The sequence below is a fragment of the Rhamphochromis sp. 'chilingali' genome (assembly GCF_963969265.1).
Source record: "Rhamphochromis sp. 'chilingali' genome assembly, chromosome: 8".
NCBI lineage: Eukaryota > Metazoa > Chordata > Actinopteri > Cichliformes > Cichlidae > Rhamphochromis > Rhamphochromis sp. 'chilingali'.
Genome location: NC_137935.1, coordinates 5,418,203 through 5,436,907, shown reverse-complemented (window position 1 = coordinate 5,436,907; position 18,705 = coordinate 5,418,203). Strand labels below are relative to the sequence as shown.

The 18,705-nt window shown below is 43.9% G+C and overlaps 1 protein-coding gene across 1 annotated transcript in view; it reads left to right on the top strand.

Annotated features, from left to right (window-relative positions):
• The window catches only part of sptbn4b (spectrin, beta, non-erythrocytic 4b), a 114,030-nt gene extending 96,217 nt beyond the window's left edge, over nt 1–17,813 (top strand). Inside the window, exons 34-43 of the mRNA XM_080888944.1 lie at nt 964–1,208; nt 1,438–1,576; nt 2,159–2,243; nt 2,363–2,559; nt 2,689–3,707; nt 3,838–3,898; nt 4,062–4,318; nt 8,759–8,929; nt 11,101–11,143; nt 11,293–17,813. Of these exons, the coding sequence (XP_080745070.1) occupies nt 964–1,208; nt 1,438–1,576; nt 2,159–2,243; nt 2,363–2,559; nt 2,689–3,707; nt 3,838–3,898; nt 4,062–4,318; nt 8,759–8,929; nt 11,101–11,143; nt 11,293–11,622 (2,547 nt within the window). The 3' untranslated portion in view covers nt 11,623–17,813. The remainder of the gene's footprint in view (nt 1–963; nt 1,209–1,437; nt 1,577–2,158; nt 2,244–2,362; nt 2,560–2,688; nt 3,708–3,837; nt 3,899–4,061; nt 4,319–8,758; nt 8,930–11,100; nt 11,144–11,292) is intronic.
• Nucleotides 17,814–18,705: the final 892 nt, after the last annotated feature.

The window sequence follows — 18,705 nt, the reverse complement described above, 5'->3', positions numbered from 1 at the left end:
TCATTGTCGCATCGTCTGTGTTACCTTCCCTACCCGTTGTCACAGTTTCCCAGTCAAGTCATAGTTGTTATCTTGTCTCGTCATAGTATAAAGTCACAGTGAGAGTCATAGTTTCCCAGGTTATGTTCAGGTTTTTCCTCACTTTAGCCATGTTGTATTTTCGTGAGTTTTCAGCCCTAAATAAAGGCTTGCTTTTCGTTATGTCCAGTTTTTGTCTCCTCGCCTCTGTCTGCAATTGGGTCCTCTACTCTCTCCACATGGTCTGCCCCGGCAGCCCGTGACAGTAGCTAACAGCCAGTTGTGCTACTGACTGCAAACAGTTTAAATGTGAAAGGAATAACATCTGGAATTTGAAAAAAAATTAATCATTAGCATTGACTGTTAATATTGATTACAAAAGTGTAAATCATTTTTTGCATGCTATTTTAGAAGTTACCTGGCTAACTGAGTAATCCTAATTGGTGCAGTGACCCCCCATGTGGATTTAAAAAGTAAAGAATATCAGTATATCAGAAACTGAATCCAGAAATGATAGACTTTAATGCATTTTTATAACCAATAAAAAACACTGAACTGAACTAAATTATGTGAATTTGTTTAAATTAAATCAAATTCACATAAAATCTATTTCATTGGATAGTAAAGTTTTTGGTTCTTTGTGAGTCTGCCATTTTCATGGCAACACCATCTTCTTACTCTGCATTTAATTTTGCTTGATCTAGTCTCTGTCGTGCACCTGGGCAGCAGGAACAGTGCTACTCAAGAAAGATGCAAAAGCACAGATGTTCTGTGCCTACTCAGGTGACAGAGCCTGCACCACTTGGCCCTGACGAAACACAGCTGTCTTGGCAGCTGTGTTTCGTGCGTCACTCGGAAAACAAACTCTCTCTTTCCTTTTTTCAATTCTGTTTCGTCCCTGTTCAGTTGAGCTGTTTACTAAAGCTTGCCTTCACGCTCTGCCAGGTGCGTCAGCTGCAAGAGAGCGCAGCCCAGCTGAGGACGGTGTACGCTGGCGAGAAGGCCGAAGCCATCGCGTGCCGTGAGCACGAAGTGATGCAGTGCTGGAAAGAGCTGCTAACATCCTGCGAAGAGTGTCGGGTGCAGATCACCACAGAGACTGACAAGCTGAGGTTCTTCGGCATGGTCCGAGATCAGATCATGTGGATGGACTCGATCATCTGTCAGATAGGGACAGGAGAGAAGCCCAGGTATCTACAATACCTTCTACATATGCATGTGGCACCCTGCATAGCAGCCTCAATATCTGTTCACCACATGCACTGTTTAAGATCAAACTCATTTATTTTCTTTTAAAAAAAATGTACATATGAAATATCATTTTGCTTTTTATGGTTCATTATAATAGCATGTGATGGTCAGCATTCGTGGGCATAGTGAAAGTCTTCAGTGAGTTCAGGTTCTGTGTGGTTCCTGCAGGGACGTGTCCTCAGTAGAGGTGCTGATGAACTATCACCAGAGTCTTAAGAGTGAAGTAGAGGCTCGCAGTCAGAGCATCCTGGAGTGTATTGAGATGGGAAAAACCCTGCTGGCGGCTAGAAACCCTGCAGCTGAAGAGGTGAGATGAGTAAACATGATAAAGACTGTCACTTTAAGTCCAATTTAAACACGGATATCTAAACCTCAGTTTGTTTATAACTTTGAAGACTCTGGTTGAGTGGGCTCACGAGTCGATTAGCCTCCTCTGCAGAGTCATATTGCTAGTTTTAGGCTCTACTAGAGGGGCTTTACATGATTCACTAAAATCACCCTTGTTTTTTGTGCTGGGGCTTGGTGCAGCTTCTCAATTCATCCTGTATCTCTGTTATAGCTCCTCCCCCTTTAAGGAAAAATTGTTCTAATTGGCTGCCTCTTGCAAACAGAAGGTTTGACCAGCAAGGATGTGCCTGCTATACAATGAAACTAAGTGTGGAAAACCAAATGAAGCCTGAGCTTTTTCCTCTTAATGATTACACTGATCTCACTGCACCCATGTGACAGTATATGCATGACAGAAAACTTTAGAGATGCATGTTAAGAAACATAAGGTTTTATATTTTATGTGTGAGAAGGAATCGATTCCCTATAATATTTCAATTTTTTCTGAGCATCCATAGAGCTAAACAGACCCATGATGTAATTGTGATATCTTTATTCTCAGATCAAAGAGAAGCTGGACAAAGTGATCGCTAAGGAGCGTGAGCTGTCTGAGAAGTGGGACAAGCACTGGGAAGTCCTGCAGCAATGTGAGTGGATGCAATGGCTTAAAAAGTAAAAAAGACAGGGATGTGCAGGAATCTGGCACTTAGAAGTAAATTAAGATGCTTTCTCTCTTTTTTGGTGTTCTTATTTGTCCTGTTTGCAGTGTTGGAGGTTCACCAGTTTGCCCAGGAGGCGGTGGTGGCAGAGGCATGGCTGACTGCTCAGGAGCCGTTTATCAACAGCAACGAGCTTGGAGGGAGCGTAGATGAGGTGGAACAGCTGATTCGTCGACATGAAGCCTTCCGCAAAGCAGCTGCCACCTGGGAAGAGCGATTCAGCTCACTGCGGCGGCTCACCACGGTATTATCATCATCCTCACTGTGCAAATATGTCCTCAGTTTAGACAAACTCAGTAGCACGTTCCAAACATGCTCAAATTGTTGATGAAGACTTGGTAGTTTCATCTCTGGTTCTGTTTTCTTTCTGCAGGTAGAAAAGCTAAAAGCAGAGCAAAGTAAACTGCCCCCAACTCCCCTCCTGGGTCGTAAAGTCTTCCTGGATCCCCAAGATGCCTCACATAGTCCACCCACTCTCCCCCGCCTCCCAGTCTCCCCCGTCATGAGGCAGACTATATATGAACAGAACGAAGCCAGCTCTCCTCCATCTCCTTCGCCGGCCACCCCAACACCTTCTCCGTCATCTGCAGCTCGGCGCCTGGGATCAACAGTCGCCAACTACACCCCTGTGATGAACAGCTCCAGCTACCGAAACACTCTGGATGTCCGGGATGGAGGCGTAGTGGGTGTGGCTGCAGGTCTAGGCCGCCCGGCTGCATCCTCGATTGCATCTATAGCCACAGCAGCGATGCTAGTGTCAGCCAACCAGGCACGAGAAAGTGCCAGCACAGCAAGGGAACAGACAGCAAAGGTGATGAGTCACCTGCATCCGGCACAAGCGGCGAGGGAAATTGAGGCAAAATCCTCCCCGTATCTCCGGCAACCCAAAATCAAACACTTAGATGATGCTGTGACGCCTCTGATTGTGGCCAGCCGGCTGGAGAAGGCAAGAGAGCGGGGGAGGGAGAGAGATATGATGATGGGGACAGAGAGAGCAGAGGTAGCAGTGATGGCCGAGGTGGTGCTTCAGGAGCCGAGCCGGGAGCGTCTGCACAGCGAGCCCACCAGAGGGCCTCGAGGATCCAGGACTGACCCTTTGGGCCACGCTGAGCCTCAGGGCCAGACACATACTTATCACCACAGGATAGAACGGCAGCTGTCCAGCGAGCAGCTAATCCAGGCGCGCAGGGATGAGCTGCCTCAAGAGGTGTGGAGGGAACAGGCTGAGAGGCGGGAGAGACGGACGTTGGAGAGGCAAACTTCCAGCGAACAAGAAGGTCACGGGGGCCACGAGGGCCGGCGGAGAGAGAGGGACAGGCACCGGCTGGAGAGACAGGAATCCAGTGAGCACGACACAGGGAAGGAGCAATCAGACAGACGCTCAGCAGGAGGGTGAGACTGAGAGTACTGCAGTGCATTTTAATCTGGATGTGGATATTTATGCAGAAAAGAAGTGAATGTTATTGTAGTCAATTTTGGAGTTGAATCAATTGTGATGTGAACAGTAGGTATTTTTCCACAGAGACAAGAGGTCCACCATGGCAGAGATTGTAGAGCAGCTACAAGAAAGAGAAGCAGCGCAGGTCTGGGTTTAGTCTTTATAAATAAAGAGTGTGATATTTGGGGGCGTTTAGGGGTTAATTCTAAGTTTTGACCAAACTTCCTAAAAAGAGAAAACTGGGATAAGTAATAACGTTTTTCACTTTTGAGCCATAACTCAAATTCATCGCCTCTCCCAACCCTTAGGCCCGCGGTGAGGTGCCCCGACTGCCTAATGGGATACCAGAAAAGTCTTCCCGTCCCGACCGCCCTCGAGCTCGGGACAGACCCAAACCACGACGCCGGCCACGACCCAAAGAGCCCGGGGAAACGACGCGGCGGTCCAGATCTGCACCAGCCCAGAGCAGCCCGATCGTCCCCCAACCGCCCACACATACGGCACACCACGAGGGCTTCCTTTTCCGCAAGCTGGACATTGAGAGCCTGAAGAAGAGCACCAATAGGTGGGTGTTCAGGGTCATAATGATACCTGATACCTGATAGGAGTTATAGAGAAGGAGGATGGACAGTGATGTCATGAGTATCAAACTTTAGGGATTCCAGTTAATCAATTCAAAGCTATTTATGTTCCACAGGGGTTATTGAGGTGCAGAAAAAATGATTGTTTCATCGACTTATTCTTAAATATTAGTTTGAACAAAGCATTTCCAGCCCTCTAAGTACCACTTTCTCATGACACTGCTGCTTCCTCCATTTAATAATTCAACAGGAGTGACAGAGGCATGACTTTAGCATGTTGAGCTAACAGGCTAACACACGGACATGTTGAACAGATGCATGACACACACAGGCTCACAGGTTGATTCCATCGTGTGTTCAACATGAAAATACTCAGAAGAGCTTTGGCGTTTCTCAGGAAATCTTACCTTTTTATATTTTTATTGAGATGAAGTTTGAATTTTTACCTTTTTCTCTGACATAAAAAAGTTCTAGACTGTCTTGTGTTTGTATGTGGTGGAAAGAAGGAGGTAGTCACAGTTTGTGGTGTTGCCTGTGCCTGGCAGTGGGAGATTACAGCTGTTTAGGGCTGGGCGATATATCGAGTTTTTAACCTGTCAGCACGCGCATGCAACCTCTGCTTGCTCCTAAGGTTTTCCTGCCGCGAGGAGAAGTCATGTTAGCGTTGCCAAACAATGAATAATAAAATAAAAACTGAAGGAGTTATTTAACTAAAGGTTAAAAATGTGAGACAAATCAAAGCTTCTTAGTTCATGCAATAAAATGTTCTTTTCAGAACCTCAAAAACAGGGTTTTTACCTTTTTGAGGCCAAACTGAGCTACAGCTTTAGAATAATCACACAGCTACACTAACAAATTAATTTAGGTAGCAGTAGATGTTTTGCAAGGTAAATAACTGTTTTGGTCATTGCAGCTGGGTAAAGAGTAGTAGTTCTTTGCTGGAAACATCTGTCTGAAGGCAGGTATGGCTTAGTGTAATAGATTAAGATCCCCATTAGCTGCAGCAACACAGCAGCTATTCTCCCTGGGGTTGGAAATATAGTGGTGAAAATGTATTAACCTCCTAAGACCCGAACTCTTCCACAGTATGCATTTTTAATTTCTATTTGATATTTGGGCATATTGGGGCCCAATGAATGTAAAAACAAAGAATTACAAGATTTTTTTTTTACCTTATTTTTGTTTTTAAGAAAAATAAGAGCCACATATCAGGATATTTGTTTAAAATTTTGATAGAGCAGTAGTAGTATAATGTCCTCGTAAGTGGATATCAGGACCATGTAGAGCAAAATTGACTATTTTGGTCTAAATAACCCAAAATGTGATGTCCACATATGTGGACGCCAGGTCCTAGGAGGTTAAATATACCCAGTGTTGGGAAGGTTACTTTTAAAATGTATTCCACTACAGATTACAGAATACATGCCCCAAAATGTATTTTGTAACGTATTCCGTTACGTTACTCAATGAGAGTAACGTATTCTGAATACTTAATATATTATCATACTTTTTACAACTACATGAATGTACTATTGCTGTGTGGTTTATTACTATTACTGCAGGTTACTCTCCATACCAATACTAACTAGATGTTTCAATCTTAATATAAATGAGTAACAGTAGGGTGGACGTTAGGTAAGGCTGCACTTTTAGCAGCGATCTCGTATTAAAACTATTCCGCGTGTATATAAAACAGGTTTGCGGCTCCGAACACTCTGCCTATTGCCTTTATATTAAATAATTTTTGAACAATAATTTTTAAAAATATTTCTTCATGTCATTATGCGGGCCTCAAGTAGAGCTGACATGGGCCGCAGGATTGAGACACAGACATTAGAGCCTCCTAATGCGTGTTTTGTTTGGGTTTCCGCCAGCGTGGAATTACCAGAAATAGAGAGGGCATAGCCGAACATATGAAACAGGAGAAGACCGCTGTGTAATTTCTTTATTTCAACAAAGTAACTGTATTCTGAATACCACCTTTTTAAATGGTAACTGTAACGGATTACAGTTACTCATATTTTGTATTTTAATACGTAACGCAGGTACATGTATTCCGTTACTCCCCAACGCTGAATATACCATACAAACTAACTTTGGCTCTTTTACATTTTGCTGATGACCATGTCCGACATGGTTTGTAAATGCATTTTATACTGATAAGTCTGCACATGTAGTGAAGGACCTGAAGGCTTACTGCACATTTCTGCTATAAAGATCTTCGTTCATAGCAGATACTGAGATATCGCCCAGTCCTCCAGTTGTTAATTTGTACTGAAGAGTAAGAAAATCAGTGATGAGTACATGAAGCAGGAAAAGGATTCACTAATGTAAATCTTATGTCAGCCTCTGAATATATTATGTCTGTCAGTGCTGATTATTAGGATGTAATTAGAGCACTTTATTAGATCAGAGGCCTGCAGGATTCCCACCGCATGTGAAAACTTCATGCATGACGCTTACGATGCCTCCTGATCTAACGCGAGCCCACAGAATAAAACACAGGAGACTGACTGACTGGCTGAGGAATGCTGTGGGATGGAGCTGCTGGTCAAACACACACACTTATGCACACAGCCTGCCCTCCACTGATGACCACCCTGCTTCTTCCAGAGAGACACCAGCAAGAAAGTCTCTCTCTGCACTGCCCCCTGAGGGCTGGGCTGACCTTGCACAGCTAAAAGCTCATCCCCTCCCAGCTGTGGATGAGTCCCGCTCACGCACCTACTCAAGGCAATGGATGAGTGTGTCGTATGTACATGCCCTGTTATGTACATGGCAAGGTAAAGCACAATGTCGAATGGCTTAAATCCGGACAAGTGTGAATCTCCAAAGTGCTCCTCGTTGTTAGCGGTTGATGCCGAGAAAGAAAGCGAGGATGCATTTAGGGAAGGACTGAGATTCAACCTGTCTCTGTTACATCTCTACGCGATGAGACACTAAGTAAGTTGATGTGCACATTAATATTCTGGTACCTTGTTAGGGTATGGTGCCTGTGAAAGGTGTATGAAAGTGGACGACAAACTTCCACATCTATGCTTCGCATTAAATTGAGGTTACAGCTGTGAGCGCATTCACATGTCAAATTTCCTCTGAAAAAGTTTAAACTTCTTCCCGAGGTGTCCTGTTCATAATGTACAGGAAGAGAAAAGTAATATCTGCTACTGTAAACTAGGAAAATACATTAAAAAACCCACACCAAGGAACAGAGATATTAAAAGGAACATTTTTTTTAGCTCAAGTGTTTTTAAAGGGAACCTGTTGCGCTCATTTCCAACTCTTCCCAACAGTTTTGGCTCTTCCTTATTAACTCTTTAGTTTACCGCTCCTTTAAGCCATTTTTCTTCTGCCTTGCAAAGCAAAGCTCTGGATGTGGTTGGAGATGACCACGTCTGGGATATCTGCACTCCCCGCCATCACACAGAGCCAACAATAGAAAAACATTTCAAGAATGAACTTTTAATGGGTGTTGTGAGCAGTTCAGACATCACTTATCACTTGCACCATTGTTTTTTTTTTGTTTTTTTTACCCGTGTATCTACTGTTGAGTTTGAAATCAGGATATTAAGCTGCACACGGAAACTTGCTCTGAATAATACTGGCAGTACTGTGCAAATGTTTTAGTTGCTAAAAGTAAAAGGAGAATGTTTAAAATAAAATAATACAAAGTGAAGTAAACAAAAATGAAACTTCTTTTTAAGGTCTGTGGAGATTTGCCACAGATCATCTGTGGAGCCTGGCTGTCTCTTTATGTAATCTCACACTGGCTTCCACACCATCTGCTGCAGAACTCTTTGTTCTTCTTGTGGCTGAAAGTTGCCCTTAAGAACTCTGACTGTGTGTCTGGGCGACTGAAGATAAAAATATAAACAAGTTCCTGAAACTTGTGCACAGTACTGCCGATGTCAGCTATTAACTGGAATGCTGTGTGCATGTAAACACGCTCACAGAGGGAAAACGAGCATGTCTGGATTTTAAGCCGCGTTGTTGCCAAAATGGCATTTTAACCAAACTCCTCTGTCTCTTTTCTCCTCTCTTCCTCGGTGCTGCTGGCTGCTCCTCTTGTCTCCTCCAAGGTAAGTCACATGTAAGCCTCGCACACAGGTGCACACAAGCTGTACGTAGCCTTCCTCCCCATACCTCCATCCCCCCACCTCCTCCGTCTGTCTGTCCGTCCGTCTGCGTTTGTTCAGCAGTGTGTTTCCTCTTCCCTTCTTGGGGCTGCTTCATCCCGCCTACCTACCTGTCTGCTCTGGTCAGGTGAGTGAGGTGTTAGTGTAGCGACTGTGATTCTGCAGCTCTTCCTGACTCCTCCTGTCCTCCCCCACCCCTCCACCCAACCTCCTTCCCCATGCTCCTCTTTTCCTCTCACCTTTCCCTCCTCTTCTTCCCCTCCCTTCCTCTCCCGCCTCCCCCCACCACAGCAGATCATGGGTCAACCTGTACTGCGTGCTGAATAAAGGGGAGCTGGGTTTCTACAAGGACGCCAAGAACACCACGACGCCCTACAACAACGAGCCGCTGCTCAACCTCTCCCACTGCCACTGCGACGTCACCAATGGCTACAAGAAGAAGAAGAACGTCTTCACGCTCAAGTAATCGGCTGTTTTCGCACTCACATGTACTGCAGACAGGCACTTTCATGCTTCACGTTAGTGTGTTTTCACTCTTTAGGGCCTGGGCACATTGTAAAAATAAACAGTGTGAGTAATTTATTTGGTCATAACCACAAACCCAGATTTGATCTAGTAAACCCATTGTACATAATTCTGGTGTTCCAATAGCTAAAAACCTGCTTCTAGACAAAAAAGGTCACATTTTCTTTTAGTTTTCAAAAATATGACACTTATAATCTTTCCAAACTGAAACGAAACAACGCTTTCTTCCATTTTTTTGGCCATGAATCGTTAGCATCCTGCTGATGCATGCTGATTGGTCAGCTAAGGATTCACGATGTGATGAGCTCCCTCGATGGAACCTGTTTACAGACGATAACTAGACGTTAGAAGCGTAGTTAAACCACAGCTGAGAGTCGTGTTTAAGAAGCAGCTGGTTAAAGGTGACTGAGATCAGTAGGCTGTTTACTTCTTCTCTGAAATTAAAAAAGCAAATGCCTTAAAGTGTGTGACACCTCATAATAATTACAGAAAGATATTTTACTAAAATAGAAATCTAAAAATAGAACACATGATACAGTGAGGGTGAAACATCTTTCCAAATCTTAAAGAAGAACTTAAAGTAGTCTAAGCTACACAGACACGGGGATTTCCAAATTGATCTAAGTTGAATTTTAGTTAAGTAAAAGTCAGAGCAGTAGCAAATGACTCGCGCTTTTCCTCTTTTCCACACTGTAGTTCTTTTTTTTTTTTTTTTTTTTTTTAATAAATAGGACAGGGGGAATGAATGAGAGAAAGAGGGGGAGAGAAAGAAAGAAAACCAAAGGGGAGAAGAGACGGTGAGAAGGGGGGGGAAGAGAGAGAAAAAAAAAAAGAACTCCTGGGTCACCTGTATGGAGAAAAAAAAAAAAACAAACAAAAAAAACAAACAGAGGAGACAGCAAACAACAAAGAGCAACATAATAATAGAGAAAACAAAGCACCATCACAATAAACTAGCTAGTCATAGATATCAATATTTACTAAATAATAAACGATATTGTGCAGCACGCAAGATAGACAGCGCACAGTGTGCTTTGAGGCAGCAGCCAAGAAAGCTTTAGTCCGCGTCTGTGAATACCCATGTGTGCATACCTGTGTGGATCAGCATGCTTGCATTCCAAAGGTTTCTCCATGTAATGATCTGCTAGGGAGTGTGGGGGGGCCACAGCCCCGTCCTCCAGGGTGTGAAGCGGGTATGGAGGAGATCAAAACTCCAGACATCCAGAGGCCCCCAGAACACAAGAGACCAAGGAAGACCAACAGAGGGGCAGCCGCGCCACTGTTCCAGTAAGAGCTGAGGAGAGTCCCAGATGAGGGCTCGCCCAGCAGCCGCGGAGCAGAAGTCAGGGGGAGTTGCAGTGACGCGCCCGTGAGCTCCGCCGGCCCCCAGCTGTGCCTGAGTGACCGAGCCCCAGGCCGAGAGGCCGGGGGCACCCCACCTCCAAAGGGGCCCGAGCGAGCCCCAGGCCCCAGGCCCCGACAAGCGGCCGCCAAGGAGTGAGCCGGTGTGTACCCGGACGCCCACCCCCAGACACAAAGAACCACCAACACACCGACACCTGAGGGAGTCCGCCACCGGCAGGGGAAGTGGTGGTGGGTGGAGATAGGCCTCCAAACCTTGGAGGGCCTGAGGTGTCCCCAGAGAGGTGGCGTCTGATACCCAACCTGACATATAGACACAGACATACAGGCACACACAGACACAAACATCCATTCCCACCCTCATGCTCTCATATGCACTCACTCCACACTCAACCAACGTGGAGACAGACATAAAGAGACGCTGTACACACAATCACACTCCCCAAGCGTACTCTACAAACCGGGTCTAGGTACCCTTGCCCCTGGAGGGGGGAATTGCACCCAGACCCAGGTGGTGTTACCCTTTTCCCTGCGGTGGGGAGAGGCAGACCGCCCCGACTCCGCAGCAGCAGGGAGGCCCCACACCCCAGACCGCAGTCGGACGGCCAACTCCTCCTACTAGCCCTCCCGCTCCAGCAGGCCGCAGAGAATGTAACTGTAGTTCTGTGGCTCACAGATGGGGCCCACCCCACAGTTTGGGGACCACTGCTCTAAGGCTGAGTTTAACTCTTCTTCTCTCTTTGCAGAACGAAGGACGGCAGCGAGTTTTTGTTTCATGCAAAAGATGAGGTGAGACATTTTTTCTGTTTCCTGCACGCCTCAGAATAGTGAAAGCAGCTGTAACTGTGCATCTGCACGTCATCGAAAACCTTAAAAACATTCATGTTAACAACTGAACCGGCCAGCTGACATCTGTGCACCCCTCTCTCCCATCGCAGGACGACCTCAAAACGTGGGTGACTAATATCACCGCCAGTATTTCAGAGCACGAGGAGATTGCCAAATGGGGTCAGCCCCAACCAACTACCTCATCCACCGACGAGGGCACGCGCCGCGACGGGAGCAAGGTGGACAACAGGTCAGAGCGCGGTGGCGAGCGTTCGGACCGGGGTGACCGAATCGAGCGTGCTGAGAAGGAGAAGGAACGGGACAGAGAGAAGGAGAGGGATAAAGAGAAGGAGAGGGAGAGGGGCGAACGGTCGGAGAGGTCAGAACGGGCTGGGAAGTCGGACGCAAAACGATCAGAAAAGTCCAGTAAGAAAAAATGAGCTTGGACGGGAGCTGGGATTGAAGCTCACAGTATGAACTCTGGCTGGGAGGCGGGGCCATAAACTGGTTGCGAACGCCCCCCTCCTCCTCTTCGCCTCCAACACTGTCAACAGAGCAGTCGTGTTTGGATGGAAATCGAAGGTTTGACCCGGGCTCACTCATAGGACAGACGGGACGGATTTGATTTGGAGCAGGAGACACCTCCCTCGCTCTCCCCCTCTATCTCTCTCTCTCTCTCTTCTGTGTCTCTGTGAGAACGCACAGAGTCACCGACGCCCCCTGGCGGCTGTTTCGGAGAACTGCCTGAGAGCAGGGTGGCGTTTTGTGCTGCGGAGCCCCGGGCAGCGTCGCCGCGAGAGAGAGACGGGACGCGCATCACGGTCAACGGGAAGGCTGTTAGGCTGACGGCTGGTAGAGCGATAAAACGTAGCTCATGCTGTTCCATGTTTGTTTTTTCTATGAGACGAGCTCCGTCTGTATGTATTTCTCGTCTGTGTGTCCTATTTACTGTATATATCTGTCTGTAAGTCGAGACATCCTACACTACGTCTTATTACTCCTTGGAAATACAAACAGAATGAAATTATGCCAAAATGTTTTACAGACCTTCTTTTACTTTCTCCGCTGTATCCCATCTGTCTGGAGGTCTGGCCATGAAAACATGTAGAAATTCTAATAGTTTTACTTGGATAACAAACTGCACTGTAAACACACGCGTGCACTTGCCCTGGATGAGTCAGCACTGATCTCCAGGTTTGTGCTGACTCTGTTTAAGAGAAGAGAAGAGTAGACGTCGGTCTTCAGAACTTTGTTACGCACACAAAAAACAAGAAGAAATGTATCAAATCAAGATCCCAGGGCATACACAGCAGTTTCCCTTCCCTTGGGTAGGATTTTATTTTAGCATTATAGATTTTCTAGTGAGCAGTAGGTGGTCAGAAGAAATAAAAAGTCTTGTTCCCAGGGGCCTCATTCATTAAAACGATTTTAAAAGTGGACCTCTTGTAGTTTTATTTATATTCTGTCATATATAGACTTTTACAGTGGTAGATAAATGCTCATATTAAACACGGGGCAGGTGGGTATTCCTAGTATGATCATTGGCCTTACCAGGTGGTGGTTTAAGTTTAAGAGGTCCACTTAAATTAATGAATAAAATAGGAAAAAATCTTTATTTTTGATATTTCTAATAAAAATGAAACCATTCATTGTCATCTGCTTGTTTTACCATCTAGATCAGTTTTTCATGATTTGGTCATAAGCACAAAATCTGCATGTTTTTAATGAATGAGGCCTTCAGGGATGAAAACAGGCCTCATCTACTCTTTTATTCTCTTACAACATCAAACTACTGGATATTCTCTTTGATTTATTATACATACAAATTTGTTTTTATACAGAGTTTAAAACAAAATCTTGTGTGTGTGTGTGTGTGTGTGTGTGTGTGTGTGTGTGTGTGTGTGTGTGTGTGTGTGTGTGTGTGTGTGTGTGTGTGTGTGTGTGTGCGCGCGCGCTGCTGCTCTCCGCTCCCAGGGTCTCCATAGCTCTCAGGTTATTTGTGTTGGTGTGTGCTTCACACTCGTCAGTACGTTCATCCCCTCAGATGCCGCCTCAGTCTTCCGGATACAATACGTCCCATTCACAACACACATCTACACACACCCCATTCACACATTTGTACTTCTATCTTTGTGATGCTACATTCCCTCACCCCTTAATTTAACCCTGATTCTGAACCTTCAAATAAACCTTTCAGAGCGTCTTTCAAATTCAGGTCCTGGAAATATGTCCTCGCTCACAAAGATAGACTTACATCTTCGCACGCACACATAAAACCCATCAGGCTGAAAATGTTAGAGGTTATAAACGAGTCTTAAAAGTCATCAGGTGGAAATGACTGAAGCGATCAATTAAAAAAGCGAATGAGCTGACACGGCACTGACAAAATATTTCATAAGTGAGAGATTGCATGCTTTTCTTGGAGAGAAATCACTCGTCTAAAGAAGCTCGTCTTTGCAGTTTAGCATCCTTGTTACAAGTATATGTTTCATTTCATGGTAACGCACCACAATGCCATAAACAGCAGGAAATGAGAATCATCACGGTTTGGTTTATCTGGTAAATGCAGCTTTGTGAGGCACCAGCGGTGGATGGTGGCATTAATTTCCTGCCCCGTTAGATGCATGCGGGCCAGACTGCATTTAAACTTCTTTTAAAGTGCGTTATTGTCACCGCTGCTGTATGAAAACTCATTCCAGCTCTCGTGTTTCTGATGCTCTCTGTTAAAGTTCAGCTGAAATGCATTTGCATAATTGTTATTTTATTTTTAATAATTAATTATTTGCAGCTCCTGTACTGCATGTGAAACAGAAAGCTAGATAAAATAGAAAGGCCTCATTCGTAGGGCACACGTCCAAGTTAGTTTCTTGGAGCATTAGCTCCTGATGCTCCCTGATGCTGTGGGCACAGTTTCAGGATATGTGGTGCATTTTAACCCACACCTGTGGCCTAGAACCAATCAAACTATGACTTCTAAAGTGGAAATGATGCAAGAGAAAAAAAAAAAAAAAAAAAATCCCCGCAGCCACAGTGGAGAACAGGAAACACAAGCGCTTGTGTTCAGCCATCGAGATAATGCTTATGTTTATCTTCTGTTTGCCAGCGGCAGCCATTCAAAAGAAATCAGGACTAAAGAGAGCATGGCCTTTTAGGGAGAAGAGCTACAACAGCTTATTTCAGACAGAAGATAAACTAAGGGGCTCCACCGGGGCTCGGTATAAATGTAAATCATGCAAAGCTACGCTGTTAGAGTCCAAGAGTAAAACTATGGAGCTGAAAATGAGCTTAACAGGTTGTCTTTTTTAAGGTGTTTTCTCTTTTTGATTAAATTTTTTGGTCAGTGCACAGTTGCTTCACAGAGCTTCGAATGCAGCCTTTTGGTGTTTTTACTTTTCAAAACACCGTCTGCCCATGGACTTTACCTGCTCTCTCACCTTTCTGCTGCATGTCACAGAGTCTGCCAGCTCATCAAAGACGCATCACTCCAATACTTACATTTTTAAAATCATAGACCAGGTTATTTTTTAACTCAAACATGAAGGACTTCACATAACTTCAGTAATATTTTACAAGAAAACATTTACATTTATTTGTAAGAAGGCTGTAAAGCCCAAGAATCCAGCTCGTGTCTATATTTGCTAGGATAGAGTTCATATTTAAGGCTTGTTAAAGATATGGTTATCGGTCAGCTGATTGTGTTGGGTCTTATTTATTTATTTATTTATTTTAGGTTTTCATTGCTGGATTTTAAATTCCCTCCTGACCTACAGACCTCGTTTCTGTTTCTCATAAAATTTGTCTTTAGAACTTGTAATTTATTTCATGAGAATGCCACATGAGTGCAATCATTTGCATGCATGTCAGACACAACAAACACACCAAGAGTGAAAAGAGTTCCATGTTTAAAGTGACACCGAGCCAGCTGGCTGACTGATTATGAATCCAGCATCTTAATAAACCTCCATGATTTGTTTCTGCTGATACACACAGAACAGATCGCGCAGGGTACAGCTGAACCAATAACAAGTCAAATAACTTTACACTTTGGAGAGCAGAAACATTTAGATAATATATGAAAGGTAAACATTGGGACAAATGAAAGCTCGACGGTTTGGGCGTGTGTGCCGATACCCTGCCCGTCTGTCTGTTGTGCTCACATCAGCCTCATTCTGTCGGCAGACGCGAAGTAATAAATAAAAATACCTTTTGGTTTGTTGTTAATGTATTGAAAGTGTTTTCTTTTCTGCCTGGAAATGAATGTAGATCATTGATGTTGAAAATGTTTCATGTTGGATCAGTGTTTCCTCCTGTTTACATGATCAGGGGCCAAAAAAGCCCCGAAAAATGAAACGCACTGTTTTTTAAGCGGAGGGAAACACTGGTGCAGATTCTCTGATGCCATTCAGACACTTCAGACTTTGACATGTTGCATCTTGTACACCAAAAGCACTCAGTAGTATGCAGTAATATGAAGTCTATGAGGATTGTAGAGCGGTGTGTTCAGGGATTAATGTTGCCGATGATGGTGAGGATGATGTCCGTGGTAGCAATGGAACTTTATGCAACCTTTTCTTTGCACTAGGGACGCTGGCCTGTTGCAGGGCTGAGGGCTGGTGTTCACTGGTGTTGGGGATCCAGCAGAGGGACGTCAGACCCGGACAAGTTAAAAGTTACCAAAATGAGAAGATTAAAGTATTATGAGTGACCTTTTCAGGTTCAGTCACATGCAGTTTGGCTTTGAGAAGGGCGTGAAATTCACTTTGATCTTCAAAGTTCGTGTACAGCTTATGGACATTTATGCAAGAGCTAAAACCTTTAACTGAACGAACTGCTTAATAATCAGTTCGTCGTTTTGGTGAGTGGTCCTAGAACCTTCTCAGCAGAGCCGGCCTTTTATAGAAAAATCTATAAACAAACTTTAAACAAACACTACTTTTGTTATACTACATTTTTCTTTTGACAGCACTGACTGTAATTAATATTGAAACATAAGTTCAGTGACATTACTGCAAAAATTAAACCTGGAAGAAGTCCTGTTTTCGTTCAGAAGCTAATATTTAGCGACACATAACACTGTGCTATGTACTTATTAAATAGACTGTATATAACAGATGGACTTTGCCACTAGTGAGTGAAGTTCTGATTTGAAGCCTGAAGATATTTTCAACCTTTGCTATTTTAGTTGTTTGAAACCAGATGTCACAGAAGGGGTGCGGATCTCGCTGTGAAACCAACACTGGACATACTCGGACTGGTCCCCCTTTGTGACTTTAATAATTCATAATTCACAAAAAATTTAAAAGGCATCTTGTTGTGTTGAATAAAAGTGAAAAAAAAAGTGATTGAGCCCATAATCTAATCGGGAAAGTGAGATCACAGAGGAGTCGAGTTGAGGGACATTTTCCATGCAACTCCACCTGTTTTTATAACTACAGGAGTCGCCCTCTGCTGGCCATCAGCAAGAATGCAGGTTTAAAGCTTTGTCCATCTTTTATATGGTCTGTTTGTTACCCAACCTGGACACGCCTTTCTTTCTTTCTTTAGCTTCACTGCACTGCCCTGTTATAACTTAGGTCTTAATTCTCTATACAACCAAAAAACTACCATCATGCTTTTGCTCAAATTTCTTAAATATTTTTATTACAGGATTAACTGAATATATGAAAGTTTGTCAAAGTAACAATGATGAGGATTGTGTATTTGCTCGTCTTTTACTGACCAAACAATTAATTGTTTTAAGGGTGAAAATCACCACTAGTGTCACTGTTGATCTTGATATGTTGCCTCTGATAGGAAAACACTGATGCTTCTGTTTCCACGTCAGGAGCGGTGAAAAATTGGACCTCGTGAACACACTGCCTGAATAGAAAGTCATAAGAAAACTCGCAGACATTAAAAGGGCTCGTACACTGAAGCGAAATGTTATTTTCTCAGACACAAACGGGGACAATCAGGGCTGCTAAGTTCAGTGGATGTTCAGGTGGGACGAGAGGTTGAATTTATTGATGTTCTTTAGGGATACTCATTAGAAATGATCACTTTTATCATCACGTCATGAATAATATTATGCTTTAGTTTGGTGCTGTTGACCACCTCATTAATGTGGTGACATTTTTTATCACCAGCCAAAGATAAAAAATAATAAATACTGAATATAAATTGGTGTTTTAGCTGATCTGCTGCCACAGCGTGTCCCCTCCCAGGAGCCCCTGAGCACCACTGTCTGTCTGCCCTCAGCCTGCCTGTCTCTCTGTATGCCTGTCTGCAACCTGCAGCCTGGAAATGTACAAATCTATTTGCTCAGAAGTATTTTCTGTAAAAACAGACGTGAAAATAATTTATCCATGGTGACACTGGGAAAACCGCCCCTTGTCTTTTTCTATGTTGAATCTTGGAGTCTGAGTCTGTCTTGAAGTGTGACTGTTTATTTGTGCCACAAGCCTAGATGAAAGTGATGTACACCTCCTGCACACAAACAGATCAGGACAAAGAGGTTGCATGAATGACATAGTCTCTATTACAGTACTGCTGTGCATGTCTTTGAGTCCCATTCTACGATCACTGTAACATACAGGGGTGACACAAACTACCGACATGGAAAAAAGGTGAAAAAATGTACAAAATGATCACAACCAACTGCAAATTACTGACTCTGTACAGTTGTTTCTTTGAATTGAAAAGTACAGATTGAAAGATAATCTTTTGTGTGTGTGTGAGTGTGTGTGTTTTTGTGAGTCATTTAAGCAGGTCTGGGGGCTCCTATTTTATTTCCACTATGACTGAGGGTCAGTATAATTCGCATTACCTACTGTGTCAGTCAGTTTTATAGACAAAAAAAGCCATATTGACTAATTTCATTTCTAAAGTTCCTCATTGTCATGTTCAAGTGACCAGTTTGAGATGATATGAGATACATCCTGACGTATTATCCTGCTAGAAGCAGCCATCAGAAGACGGGTAAGCTGTCATCATAAAAGGATGGACATGGTTAGCAACACTCAGGTAGGCTGCGGTGTTTAAATAATGCTCACTTGGTACTAAAAAGCCCAAAGCGTGCCGAGAAAATATCCCCCACACCATTACACCAGCAGCAGCATGAAGCATTAATACAAAGCAGGATGGATCTACACTTTCATCACAGTGTTCTTGACGAATTCTGACCCTATATCTGAATATCACCTGGTCTGAGATTCATCAGACTTCATCATTCTCCAATCTCAGTTTCATCAGTTTCTTGTTCATAGCTGACAGGAGTGGCAGCCAGTGTGGTCTTCTGCTTCTGTAGCTCATCTGCTCCAAGCATTCATAGATGCTCTTCTTCATATCTTGCTTTTAATGATTGGTTATTTTAGTTATAGTTGTCTTCCTATCAGCTCAGAGCAGTCTGGCCAATCTCCTCAGACATCAAAAAGGCATTTTTGCCCAGAAAACTGCATTTTCTCCTTTTCAGACCATTCTCTGTCAACTCTAGAGCAGGTAGTGTGGGGAAATCCCAGTAAGTCAGCAGTTTCTGAAATACTCAG